Source organism: Ranitomeya imitator, chromosome 6 (genome assembly GCF_032444005.1).
Source record: "Ranitomeya imitator isolate aRanImi1 chromosome 6, aRanImi1.pri, whole genome shotgun sequence".
Taxonomy (NCBI): Eukaryota; Metazoa; Chordata; class Amphibia; order Anura; family Dendrobatidae; genus Ranitomeya; species Ranitomeya imitator.
Genome location: NC_091287.1, coordinates 176,261,536 through 176,275,858, shown reverse-complemented (window position 1 = coordinate 176,275,858; position 14,323 = coordinate 176,261,536). Strand labels below are relative to the sequence as shown.

The following is a 14,323-nucleotide window of genomic DNA, read 5'->3' as shown; positions in this document are numbered from 1 at the left end:
AAACAGTAGAAACCCCCCACAAGTGACCCCATTTTGGAAACTAGACCCCGAAAGGAACTTATCTAGATGTGTGGTGAGCACTTTGAACCCCCAAGTGCTTCACAGAAGTTTACAACGCAGAGCCGTGAAAATAATACGTTTTCTTTCCTCAAAAATAATTATTTAGCCCAGAATTTTTTATTTTCCCAAGGGTTACAGGAGAAATTGGACCCCAAAAGTTGTTGTCCAGTTTCTCCAGAGTACGCTGATACCCCATGTGTGGGGGTAAACCACTGGTTGGGCACACGTCGGGGCTCAGAAGGGAAGTAGTGACTTTTGAAATGCAGACTTTGATGGAATGGTCTGCGGGCGTCACGTTGCGTTTGCAGAGCCCCTGGTGTGCCTAAACAGTAGAAACCCCCCACAAGTGACCCCATTTTAGAAACTAGACCCCCAAAGGAACTTATCTAGATATGTGGTGAGCACTTTGAACCCCCAAGTGCTTCACAGACGTTTACAACGCAGAGCCGTGAAAATAAAAAATCATTTTTCTTTCCTCAAAAATGATGTTTTAGCAAGCATTTTTTTATTTTCACAAGGGTAACAGGAGAAATTGGACCCCAGTAATTGTTGCGCAGTTTATCCTGAGTATGCTGGTACCCCATATGTGGGGGTAAACCACTGTTTGGGCACACGTCGGGGCTCGGAATTGAAGGAGCACCATTTGACTTTTTGAATACAAGATTGGCTGGAATCAATGGTGGCGCCATGTTGCGTTTGGAGACCCCTGATGTGCCTAAACAGTGGAAACCCCTCAATTCTACCTCCAACACTAACCCCCCCACACCCCTAACCCTAATCCCAACTGTAGCCATAACCCTAATCACAACCCTAACCCCAACACACCCCTAACCCTAACCACAACCCTGATTCCAACCCAACCCTAACCCTAAGGCTATGTGCCCACGTTGCGGATTCGTGTGAGATTTTTCAGCATCATTTTTGAAAAATCCACGGGTAAAAGGCACTGCGTTTTTGTGCGGATTTCATCTGCGGATGCCGCACGGTATTTTCCGCACCATGGGCACAGCAGATTTGGTTTTCCATAGGTTTACTTGGTACTGTAAACCTGATGGAACACTGCTGCGAATCCGCAGCGGCCAATCCGCTGCGGATCCGCAGCCAGATCCGCACCGTGTGCACATAGCCTAATTCTAAAGGTATGTGCACACGCTGCGGAAAACGCTGCGGATCCGCAGCAGTTTCCCATGAGTTTACAGTTCAATGTAAACCTATGGGAAACAAAAATCGCTGTACACATGCTGCAGAAAAACTGCACGGAAACGCAGCGGTTTACATTCCGCAGCATGTCTCTTCTTTCTGCGGATTCCGCAGCGGTTTTACAACTGCTCCAATAGAAAACCGCAGTTGTAAAACCGCAGTGAAATGCGCAGAAAAAACATAATAAATCCGCCATAAATCCGCAGTGGTTTAGCACTGCGGATTTATCAAATCCGCAGCGGAAAAATCCGCAGAGGACCAGAATACGTGTGCACATACCAAAACCCTAACCCTAGCCCTAACCCGAGCTCTAACCCTAACCCTAGCCCTAACCCTAGCCCTAACCCTACCCCTAGCCCTAACCCTAGCCCTAACCCTAACCCTAGCTCTAACCCTAACCCTAGCTCTAACCCTAACCCTACCCCTAACCCTAGCCCTAGCCCTAACCCTACCCCTAACCCTACCCCTAACCCTAACCCTACCCCTAACCCTACCCCTAACCCTAGCCCTATTCTAACATTAGTGGGAAAAAAAATTCTTTATTTTTTTATTGTCCCTACATATGGGGGTGACAAAGGGGGGGGGTCATTTATCATTTTGTTATTTTGATCACTGGGATAGATTATATCTCAGTGATCAAAATGCACTTTGAACGAATCTGCCGGCTGGCAGATTCGGCGGGCGCACTGCGCATGCGCCCGCCATTTTGGAAGATGGCGGCACCCAGGGAGAAGACGGACGGACCCCGGCAGGATCGGTAAGTATGATAGGGTGGGGGGGAGCACGGGGGGGGGATCGGAGCATGGGGGGGTGGATCGGAACGCGGGAGGGGTGGAACGGAGCACGGGGGGTGGAACGGAGCACGGGGGGTGGAACGGAGCACGGGGGGGTGGAACGGAGCACGGGGGGGTGGATCGGAGTGCAGGGGGGTGATTGGAGCACGGGGGGTGATTGGAGCACGGGGGTGAGCGGACAAGAGCACAGGGGGAGCGGAGCACAGGACGGAGGGGAGCGGGCAGTGTACCGGACAGATCGGAGGGCTGGGGGGGCGATCGGTGGGGTGGGGTGGGGGCACATTAGTGTTTCCAGCCATGGCCGATGATATTGCAGCATCGGCCATGGCTGGATTGTAATATTTCACCCGTTATAATAGGTGAAATATTACAAATCGCTCTGATTGGCAGTTTCACTTTCAACAGCCAATCAGAGCGATCGTAGCCACGGGGGGGTGAAGCCACCCCCCCTGGGCTAAACTACCACTCCCCCTGTCCCTGCAGATCGGGTGAAATGGGAGTTAACCCTTTCACCCGATCTGCAGGGACGCGATCTTTCAATGACGCCACATAGGCGTCATGGGTCGGATTGGCACCGACTTTCATGATGCCTACGTGGCGTCATGGGTCGGGAAGGGGTTAACAGGCTTCACAGTGTGCTCCTGATTCGGACGGTGAGGAGGTCGGGCTCAATATTGACCTCCTCATCGATCTGATCAGAGACAGATGACTCTGGGAGCAAGTCTGCCAACAGCTCATAGACAACGGGGAGGACCTCAATGTTCGGGCCCAGAATCAAGCACGTAAGTATACTGTACAAAGTTCAGTTATGTTGATGGATTCAAAGTATTGTATCCTAACCAATTTGTGTTTCTCCTTTTTTTACAGGTGGGAGGATTGTCAAGCGGTGGCGGTCGATCAGGGATCGCTTCAAGAAAGAGTTCAACAAAAAGATGCGGGCCCCGAGTGGTTCTGGAGGACGCAGGAGCCGATACAAATATACCCAAGCCCTGTCATTCCTCAGGTCAACGATGGTGAGCCGAAGGTAAATATTACCCACCACATTTAATAACCAATGTTTTACATGTCTAACCCTCTTTTGCTGTTTCAGCCAGGGCCATTCAATATCAGTATATTAATTTTTTTTTTCTCTTTGTTCCACAGCACCGTCGGGAGACCGCCACCGAGGGACACTTCGACAGTCCCAGCATCTCTGCTCCTTCCCAGCTTTCCCACACATCTGATCCCTCCGTACCATCCACCAGCGCTGGAGCATCCTGGCCGCCTGCGTTGCATGAATCTGCTGGTGAGGATATAGCTTTTCCTGTACCTCACCCCTCTGCTGCTGCCACCTCTAGTACACCTGTGGCTTTGGGGCCGCAGCGGCAGAGGGGTCAGGTACAAAGTTATGCGCCCGAGTTCTTGCACCTGAATGCATCCTTCTAGAACTGTCTCAAAATTTTGCCCGAGCAAATGGCTGCAGGTTTCAATTTGATAAATAAAGGCATTCTCGAGTTGCATACACTTCTGCTACGGATGCATTCAGAGGCAAGTCAGTCACCGAACCACACTTTCTTCCGGTCGGTACTCGAGCGCATGGAAAAGCTATCTCCAGATGCAAGTAATGGAATCATGCCAGTCTGCTCTAGCGCTCGTTACCTCCCAAGCCACCACACCTGCCCCCCTCCTGCACCTGCCCCCCCTCCAGCCACTGTCCCTCTCTCCAGCCACTACCATCCTCCTGACCTGTACCAGCATCCTGCCCATGCCCCATCCCAGCATCCTGACCATTACCAACATCATGCCCGTGCCATGTTCCACCATCCTGACCATTACCAACATCGTGCCCGTGCCCCATCCCACCATCCTGACCAGTACCAGCATCCTACCCGTGCCCCGTCCCACCATCCAGAGCAGTACCAGCATCCCGCCCGTGCCCCATCACACCGACCTGACCAGTACGAACATGCCGCCCCATACCAGTTCCCAACATCTTCTGCACCTCCTCTCCCTGCCCACTACCACCAGTCTCCTTCACCCATCATGTCACTAACCCACTCCTCTTCTCCACCCATCACCTCTTCTGCCTCCCAATCTATCAGCTACACCACTCCATCATACCAAATTCCCAATCCAACTCCCAGTTTCCTGTTTACCCATTCACTTTCTTTCTCCACCCCTTCATCGCTACCTACTGATCCTTCACAACCACCACCAACACATTCCTCTCTCTACACGCCCACTGTCGAAGTGTCCTGATCTGACAGCCCCTCCAGCAATATCTCCACCCCGACTTATTCAAAGTTATAAAAGTTTATTTTTGTTTTGCAAAAAAATATTTAATAAAACTATTTTGTTTAAACCAAATTTGTATTTTATTTATAAGGTATAGTTAAATACGTTGGGTAAAACAAGGTTTATTAGTTAGAGGTAAAATTCTTTGGGTACAATCCAAACAGGTACACAACTTGGGGAAAGTAAAATACTTTGGGTACAACCCAAACAGGTACACAATTTGGGTAAAAGAAGGTAAAATACTTTGGGTACAACACAAACCGGTAAACAAATTTGGTATTAAAGGCTAAATACTTAGGCGGAAACACAAACCGGTACACAACTTGGGTACTATATGGAAAAATACGGTTACAAGGTCCAAGACAAATTGTTCAAACTCGCTCATCCTGCCAGTCTACTCTTCCTTCAGGTGAAAAAAGTATTCTGCGAATTGGTCCCTCATTCAGGAAACTGCAACAGAACTTCTATATGTAATGTTGTGATAATCCGGCAAGGTGGTTTCTTATGAGTGGTCTTCACTGGAAATCTGTTCCTTGCATATCACATAATTGTGCAGGACAACACACGCTTTCACCACCTCGTCAACAGTGTCAGTCTTCAAGTTTATAGCTGTCAATAGAACTCTCCATTTTGCGGTCAAAATCCCAAAAGCGCACTCCACCATTCTCCATGCGCGTGTGAGACTGTAGTTAAAAATTATTTTAGTTTGCGTTAATCCACTGCTGGAGTAGGGTTTCAGTAGGGTGTTCCGATAGTTGGAACGCTTCATCGCCAACACAAACAAAAGGCATTGTTGGCCCAGAGGTTTGAGGCAGTGGTCTTGAGGGGGAAGGGGAAATTGAAAGGTGTTTCCATACAAATGACGCCCCATTGCAGACAGTTTGAAAACTTGGGAATCATTTGAGCGGCCATACGCCCCAATATCCACTGCTATAAATTTGTACTGCGCATCGGCGATGGCCATCAGCACAATGGAGAAGTATTTTTTATAGTTGAAATATTCCGAGCCAGAACCAGCCGGTTTCACGATACAGATATATTTCCCGGCCACTGTCCCCAAGCAATTGGGAAACTAACACACTTGCTGGAATTTCTCGGCTACTTCCAACCAACTCTCCATTGTGGAATGTGGTATAAATTCACCATGCAAAGAGTCCCACAGTGCACGGCAAGTGTGCTTGACAATTCCGGAAATGGTGGAAATTCCCAGTCTGAACTGGAAATATAGTGACGAAAGGGATTCTCCAATTGCAAGGAATCTGTGAATAAAAGTAAGGCAAAAATTACTACAAAATCACAGCAATAACATTAGTTATAAAGGCAGTAGGAGATATTATAAAAAAAAATCACTAAAAAGTATTCTAAAAAAACACCAGCAAAAACATTAAAGTGTGCTTTACAGGAGGAGATACAATAAAAATGGCTTACCGAAGAGTGACCATCAGACGCTCCGCCAGTGAAATAGAGAATTGGCAATAAGTATCACTCCTTCGGATTAGATGTCCAATTCGGTCAAAAGATCAAAGTTCTCCGCTTTCATCCGCACATATGAGAAAAATGTATCTGGGTCTCCTCATAGCTCCATGTACAGTGTAGAAAACACCCCACGTGTCATTGTCTGTGCAGTGATGGGGTGGATCCACAACGCATGATGCGTTGTCTCTCTCGCTCCTTCTCCAGAACAATTGTTTTCAAGCGATTCGCCTCCACAGTGAAATCCACGTAGATCTTCAGAATATTCGCAATAACGACATCCATCTTTCTCTCCAAACACTTGATGGGCTGTAGGAACACTGTATATATAGTTTTCAGGGGGCCAATCACCTTTTGGAGCCTCCCAGGGACGTTTTTAAAAACCGGATCCTTCAAAAACCGGATGAAAAAAACAGATAAAACGGATGCCAACCGGATTGAACGGATCCGGTTTTCAGCTTCCGTTATGTGGTGCAGTCCTATATTATGGTGCATTTTATGAAACAGAATAATATAGCAAAGCCATACGGTGAAGAAAATAAATTATTGCTAATAGCTGATTAACATGGGACACTGCCAGAGACTAAAGCTATAAAATTCATTCAACTCTTATAATCTAGATACTTCCCAAACAGTGGTCCCCAACCCCAAAAGCTCAGCCTTGTCTTTATATTTGTTTGAAACTTCAGATAATACATAATAGGCTCCTACTAATATCATCATTATCATATCGATCTCTACCAGTTGGAACAATAACAATGCAATGTCTCAACTTTCCAAAAAGAGTTTAAGAAGCTGGACCATACCACAAAGCTTGTAGAGACAGCGCAGAATTGTGCCTAGGACTGTACTAGCAAACCACAAACTATGTTCATGTTAGCAAGTCACTGAAAAATGGTGGGACTAAATACAAAGTTTTCAATGGCTCAGTCAGCAATACATCTAGTATTTTGTGAGCAAGCAGGATAAAGAAGAAAATCCATTAATGATGCACATTGACAATATCATGGTGTCTATGAATATAGAGCCCCATCTGTATAAAGAACATCTTGTGCCGGCCCCTGTGCAGATGCGTCCAAACTGTCTATCCCTTAATGGGATTATTCTATCACAGTGTACTGATCACCTAGGAATAGGTGACCAATATCAGATCAGTGGGGTACGATACCTGGCACCCCGACTGATCAGCTCTTACAAGCTCTGGCGGTGACGGCTGGCTGAAAATAATGTATGGAATGGTAATGTGCAGCGGCTGTTGCTGGGTACTGCAGAACATCTCCTAACAGAATAGGGGCAGTACGCGGGGGCCCTCTATATATTGAATGGAGCTGTGTATTACATCTCTGTTCAGTGTTCACATCCAGCCATCCCTACCAGAGCTTGGAGCAGCTATTTAGTAGGTGTACCAGGTCCCCACCAATCTGATATTGATCACCTTCCCTAAAAATAGATCATCAACATATTATGATTATTATGATATCATTCCTGTATTCAGCGGATGAAGTGATGGTCAAACAAGAGCACTACCGATCTGTTCATGCAGACCACTTAGGCACCCCTGTTCTTATGGTTATAAATGTTGTTTATGGGATACACTGATAAACCATCCCACCTTCCTGCTGTGTATTATTATTGTTTGCTTATATTATAACATTTCCAGTCCTTTTCCTTCTGTAATTCAGGGATAGGTGTTATTTCTATTGTGTATGCAGAGGTTTTAGAAGGGGGGATTGGCATGTATCATATGCAGAGCACACACAAGCCGGCCCCCCGCTGCCTGCATTTTCCATACCGTGATTTTCACAATACAGCTTGGCCATTCACATATAGCACTCGGGGCCGGGATGTCATATGAGACCTTGTGCATGCAGCTATGAAGATTACTTGTGAGCCGCCCAGCCAGGCCAAGTTATATCCGAAAGAGGGCAAGGCCTGGTCCACAGATAGTTTAGTGTATACAGTCATAGTTCTCCATGAATTTTGGCCATCCTGCTGTTCACTAGGTGCATCCAAAGCAAGCAGTCGAGACATGACTAATTCATGTGATCTAGCCGTGAACACATACCAGTGCAGATTGAATTTCAGTCATGATGGGGACACGATGCATGCTGGAATGCAGCTCCTCCATCACACCATGACTGTAACTTTCCTGTGTGAATCTTGCTCCTTGGAAAAAGACCATATAAAAAAGTATATTCTATAAAACTGTCCCACAGAGATAGCTATCTACCAGGTACTGGCTTCACAACTGGAAATGAATGTCTCAGAGTCCTGGAACCCTGTGAGTGTCCAACATGGGGGGCTACATGAGGGGGCAGAAGACATTAGGTTTGGTTCATTTATATGACTTGCCAGTTTTCAGTAGAGTAAATTTACATGTGCAAGATTTTTTTTTCCAGAAAATCATGTATATACTGCAGAAACCACACTAGGGCATAGTCACCAACACTGTCTAATACTTATTGGGGCCAGATTCATTAAGACTGGTGTTGTTTCCTTCAGTCTTAATGAAAACACCGCTGGACTAAGATGAGATAAATTCATTAATAGTTGGGCACCTCTTAATCAATTTGGAGCATCTTACAAGCGTCTGGTGCCTCTGCCAGGGGCTGGTGTACACTCTGGAGTCATTTATGCCAAATTGTGAAGTAACTTATGATACATTTGCTATGGGGGCTTTGTAGGGCCCATTCCCACCTTCGCCCACTATGGGATAGCTGGCCGAAACCAGCATAAAAACTCCAAAAGTTGCAACATAGCAATGTATTTTACAACAGGATTATGGTGAAAACATCCTACTAAATCAAGGCTTTAGTGTGAAAGTGGTTATGATGCTTCAAAAATTTGGTGCATCATTAGACTAAGGGCCCAATTCATTAAAGGCGTTCTGTGGGAATAGAAAAAAGTAAAATAATTTAAAGAAATGTCAGTATAAATAAATTCCTAAATACATTTAAATCATCACTCCAGCTTTTTCTTTTTATTGCAGCCCTGGGGAGGTGCCACAAATCTAAGTTATCTGCTCCGAGTCTTATACTCACCAGCTGTGGTCTTCATCCTTTATCGGTGCAGTCAGGTCGGTCTCCAGCATTTTGTGACCTTCCGGATCACTCCAGTGTTTGCTGGGCAAGCTGGAGGTCACTTTTTAATACAAATCTACGAGAGCTAGAATGAGAGCAGAGCGAGGCTCCCATAGACTTACATTGAGAGCTTGGGATCGTTACCTCTGACTTCTGGTCAGTCAGAAGTTGGGGTCACAAGATGGTAACATTGGACTGGAGCGGAGCAGGGAACAGCTGAAGGTGGTGGGTGATGAGTATGATATTAGTTACAAGGAACTTACAAAAGTAGCACCACTCCAGCGCTGAAATAAAAAAAAATTATGGAGTTGTGTTTTAATTAACAAATTACAATTTTTTTCTCTAGGGAAGTAATCACTTTAGAATTAAAATGGCTGCCTCCTTGTTTCTCTGAAGGAAACCTGTCCTAGAGTGTTAGGTCAGGTGGCTGTGAGCATGTGCAGTAGGAAGCTCCACCTTTCTTCATACATAGGAAGTGGTGCTCCACTAATACTACTTGAGATACCTGAGGTGCTGAGGGAAGAGGCTCCTCACAATGCTGTCCACTGTGGCTCCTGAGGTAAGAAGAGGCTGCTCACAATGCTGTCCACTATGGCTCCTGAGGTAAGAAGAGGCTGCTCACACTGCTTTCCACTATGGTTCCAGAGGTAAGAAGAGGCTGCTCACAATGCTGTCCACTATGGTTCCTGAGGTAAGAAGACGCTGCTCACACTGCTGTCCACTATGGCTCCTGAGGTAAGAAGAGGCACTCACAATGCTGTCCACTATTGCTCCTGAGGTTAAGAAGACGCTGCTCACACTGCTACTATGGCTCCTGAGGTAAGAAGAGGTTGCTCACACTGCTGTCCACTATGGCTCCTTAGGTAAGAAGAGGCTGCTCACACTGCTGTCCACTATGGCTCCTGAGGTAAGAAGAGGCTGCTCCCACTGCTGTCCACAATGGCTCCTGAGGTAAGAAGAGGTTGCTCACACTGCTGTCCACTATGGCTCCTGAGGCAAGAAGAGGCTGCTCCCACTGCTGTCCACTATGGCTCCTGAAGTAAAAGGCTGCTCACACAGCTGTCTACTATGGCTCCTGAGGTAAGAAGAGGCTGCTCACACTAGTCTCCACTCTGGCTCCTGAGGTAAGAAGAGGCTGCTCACACTGCTCTCACCTATAGGTCCTGAGGTAAAAAGCTGCTCGCACTGCTCTTCACTATAGGTGCTGAGGTAAGAGGCCACTCACACTGCTCTCCACTATAGGTGCTGAGGTAAGAAGCTGCTCGTACTGCTCTCCACTATGGGTGCTGAGGTAAGAGACCACTCACACTGCTCTCTACTATGGGTGCTGAGGTACCAGGAGGCCGCTCACACCGCTCTCCACTAAGGGTGCTGAGGTAAGAGCCCGCTCACACTGCTCTCTACTATGGATGCTGAGGTAAGAGGCGGCTCACATCGCTCTCCACTATGGCTGCTGAGGTAAAAATAGGCTGCTCACACTGCTCTCCACGATGGCTGCTGAGGTAAGAGGAGGTCACTAACACTGCTCTCCACTATGGGTCCTCATCACCCATAGTGGTGAGTAGTATGAGCGGCCTCCTCTTACCTCAGCAGCTATAGTAAAGAACAGCGTGCAACACCTCTTACCTCAGCAGCCATAGTGGACAGCAGTGTGACCGGCCTATTCTTACCTCAGCAGCCATAGACGAGAACAGTATGAGCGGTCTCCTATTACCTCAGCAGCCATAGTGGAGAGCAGTGTGAGCGGCCTCCTCTTACCTCAGCAGCCATAGTGGAGAGCAGTGTGAGCGGCCTCCTCTTACCTCAGAAGCCATACCTCAGCTCACACTGCTGTGTGCCCTGTCTTTCTGGATAACAACATAAGGCACTTCCTACTGCACATACTCACTGACATCAGTCCTAGCATTCTAGGAAGGGTTTCAGAGTAGCAATGTGACAGCCATTATAATTCTATACTAATTACTTCTCTAGACAAAGGATTGTCATTTGATAATTAAATGCATTTCGGGATTTATTTTGAATGACATTTACGCTAGTTTATTTTTTCTATTCCCTTGAGAACCCCTTTAATACTGGTATTGTACAAACCAGTGTTAATGAAAGGACATGGTGGAGTAAGATGGGTCTAATTCTATAGCTTATAAGTGCCGTGCACCTACATTTCTGGCAAAATTTACACCACCAAAGTGTAAACGCTCCTGAATTAGCACTGCCAATTTTGGTAAAACTAGACAGGACAGGCGTGAAAACACCAAAAGTTGCAGTATTTTTGCACTTTCATTGCAGAACAATTTTGAAACTTTTTAAGGTGTTTTACACTAGAAATCTGCCCCAAACTCCTTAATGATGATAACTGGGGAAGTGGTGCATAGTATATTCATACTTTGGTTTAGGTACCCAGTGCTACTGTCCTCATAGGAGGGGTATAGACCCAGTCACCCGCTCTTCTGTATGCCACTGGTCTGCAGCACTCAGGAAGTTTCTCTGACACTCTGGCGTGCTTCTTTATGATGAGATGTTCCAACACCCGATGCTGGTAAAGAACATTTACAGAACAAGTCTCCACAATAAGCAGAAAACTCCCACAGCTTCAGGAGCGCAGAGCAGAGGAAGGAAATCTGAGAAGAGATGCTGGAGCAGCTCCTATCACCCACTGTCTCGTGGCCAGGTACGGACTCGGGCTGAAATTCAGTCCTGGCATTTGAAATCACACAGGCCCATGTTGTCCCCGTCCGCATGAACCAGATTGGATATATTACTAATATTACCCTGGATGGAGGAAAGGAAGATTTACTACAAGACCAATATTTCTAATGATTCCACTGACCTGCTGGGGTGATAGTCAGTGACTTTGTGCTTTGTCGAAACTCTTAACAGTATGAGTGTCTTGAGAACACCGCTTCTGATAACAACTTAGCAGACAAGACAGCCCATGGCCAGACAGGCCCTTCTGGCATTTGCCAGAATTGCCCAATGGCCAGTCCAGCCCTGCTCGTGGCCATACAAGACACTCAGACAACGTGGAATCAGACACCTCCAGCCACCGCAATGTCTGCACACAAGGAGCCTTCTTAAAACAATAAAGGGGCTTTCCAACTTTCTATAAAAGTATTGGAAACATGCAGTGTACACACTCACACATTATCAGTATTCTGAAGTTTGGTCCCTGAGAGAAGAACCTGTGCATCACTGCCACCGCGACGCCATTAAGTGGCTGCACCATGTCCACGGACGCTCAAGACGAAGTGCACTGAAGCCCCTGACATCTACTCCAGGGGACCACGGGACCAATTCATAATTACATATCAGCCTTTTTTCTCTGTTTTTTGGTGTTTTTTTCTCCTGTTCTTCTTTTAAGCCCAATTCTTTTCAATTCAAAACTTTTTCAAAGTCTATTTTATATGTGTTCTGTGTATATATATATTCTATATATATATATATATAGAAAAAGAAAACAAAAAGCAGCACCAAAAGAAGACAGAGGGTGCAAAAAATCCTTCCAGGTATATACCAAACCTCATGCTATTGTCCAGAAAGATGAAGGCAGCACTCCAGTAGAAAAAATAAGAGTATTTTATTGGCCCATGTGCGACGTTTCAGTCCAAGGTGTAGACCTTTCTCAAGCTTGAGAAAGGTCCACACCTTGGACTGAAACGTCGCACATGGGCCAATAAAATACTCTTATTTTTTCTACTGGAGTGCTGCCTTCATCTTTCTGGACAAGATATATATATATATATCTATATATATATATATATATATATATATATATATATATCTATATAGATATATAGATATATATATCTCAACAAATATCACAAGACCAAAGAAGAAAAAAATACAATGGATGAATCGGGCAGACATGCCCATTCCTAAAAGATATGCCCATTCCTAAATACCTGAAGGTTGACCGTGCTGCCATTTGCCAGTAATACTGAATAACTTGGCGCACGATTACTTGCAGTGACTGCAGGAGGGTCTCAGTATCAGACATTACAACTACTGAGAGGAGGACAATTATTAGACAACTCTAAAGAGACATGAGGGTAAGAAAGTAAAAGGTATCAAGGGGTCTCATCCTATGTTTCTCAATGCTATTCCTTGTGTGCCTCAGGTTCTGAGTGCCAGGGAAGGTGCCAACTAGCCATTTGCCTTGGTTGTCAGCAAGGGCAGCGAGCTGAGCCTGTGTCAGGGTTGTCAGAGTGCTCCTAGCTCTCAAAGTGCTATGTGCACGTGAACACCAGGTGTGAATGTGGCAGCCGCCGGCACACTAGGTGGGCACACTAGGTGGGCACCAGCCCAGGGATGTGTGACCAGGAAACCATCATCTTACCATCTCGTATCATCATGGTGATGCTCCAGAACCGCATAGCCAAAGAAAGAGCCATTGGGACCATGGAAGAGCACGGGGTGATCCAGATCTATGTTGTAGGCACTCGCCAAACTGCAGGAAAGCAGAGCGAGCAGCACTTCATGGGCAGCCGTGCCCCGTGGTCCTGCAGCCATCATCCCGGGTAACATCCAACTGCTCAGCTTTATCTAACTCCGCGCTACGGGGGAAAGATGCCAATAACGCAATGATGTCTCCAAAGGGCAGAGTTGTGGAGAGAGGGCGACTTCTCACCGGGCTCCTCTCACCAGAACTACCGGGCACTGGAGCGGGGGGTCCGTCCTGGGAGGGAGTGGAGGAGTGAAGAACTCGGGGAAGACTTCTGCGGGAATCTCCTGCGGCACGGGCGCCATCTGGTGGAGGATGTGGGGTAGTGCATGGGGAGCGCTTCACAAGCTATCAATAATGTGTTCTGGGCAGCACTATGGATGGCCCGAAGAGTAGAAAGGAGACAAAGATTCGCAACAATGCAAATCTATGACTCACAATGTGTAGGTGATCATTTTAGCAGCAATTACTAGTCATTTTAGGAAAACAAGTACATCCAGGTACGGACTGGGGCTAATTCAGTCCTGGCATTTGAAACCACACAGGCCCATGGTGTCCCTGTCCCCATGAACCAGATGGGATGTATTACTAATATTACCCTGGATAGAGGAAAGGAAGATTTACTACAAGACCAATATTTCTAATGGTACCTGTGGGCTACTGGGGTAAGTGATGGAGTCAGCGACTTTGTGCTCCATCACAACTCTTAACAGTATGGGTGTCTTGAGAACACCGATTCTATTAACGTAGCAGACAAGGCAGCCCATGACCAGACAGGCCCTTCTGGCATTTGCCGGAATTGCCTGATGGCCAGCCTGGCCCTGAGTACATCATAGTATAGGAGTGGACACAGAAGAGGGCTCCTGTGCAAGAACAATATATGGGCCCTTTGCAGTCCTATAGCTCCTCGAAATACACAATGTCACCTGTTTTGGAAGTGGAAGTGGGCCCTCTTACCTTTTGGGTCTCTGTGTGGCGGCCCAGGTTGCACTGATTGTATGGCC

General features: G+C 46.6%; 1 protein-coding gene across 1 annotated transcript in view; it reads right to left on the bottom strand.

Annotated features, from left to right (window-relative positions):
• Nucleotides 1–13,536, bottom strand: part of ITGA9 (integrin subunit alpha 9) — a 720,867-nt gene extending 707,331 nt beyond the window's left edge. Inside the window, exon 1 of the mRNA XM_069730329.1 lies at nucleotides 13,215–13,536. Coding sequence (XP_069586430.1) covers nucleotides 13,215–13,402 — 188 coding nt within the window. The 5' untranslated portion in view covers nucleotides 13,403–13,536. The remainder of the gene's footprint in view (nucleotides 1–13,214) is intronic.
• Nucleotides 13,537–14,323: the final 787 nt, after the last annotated feature.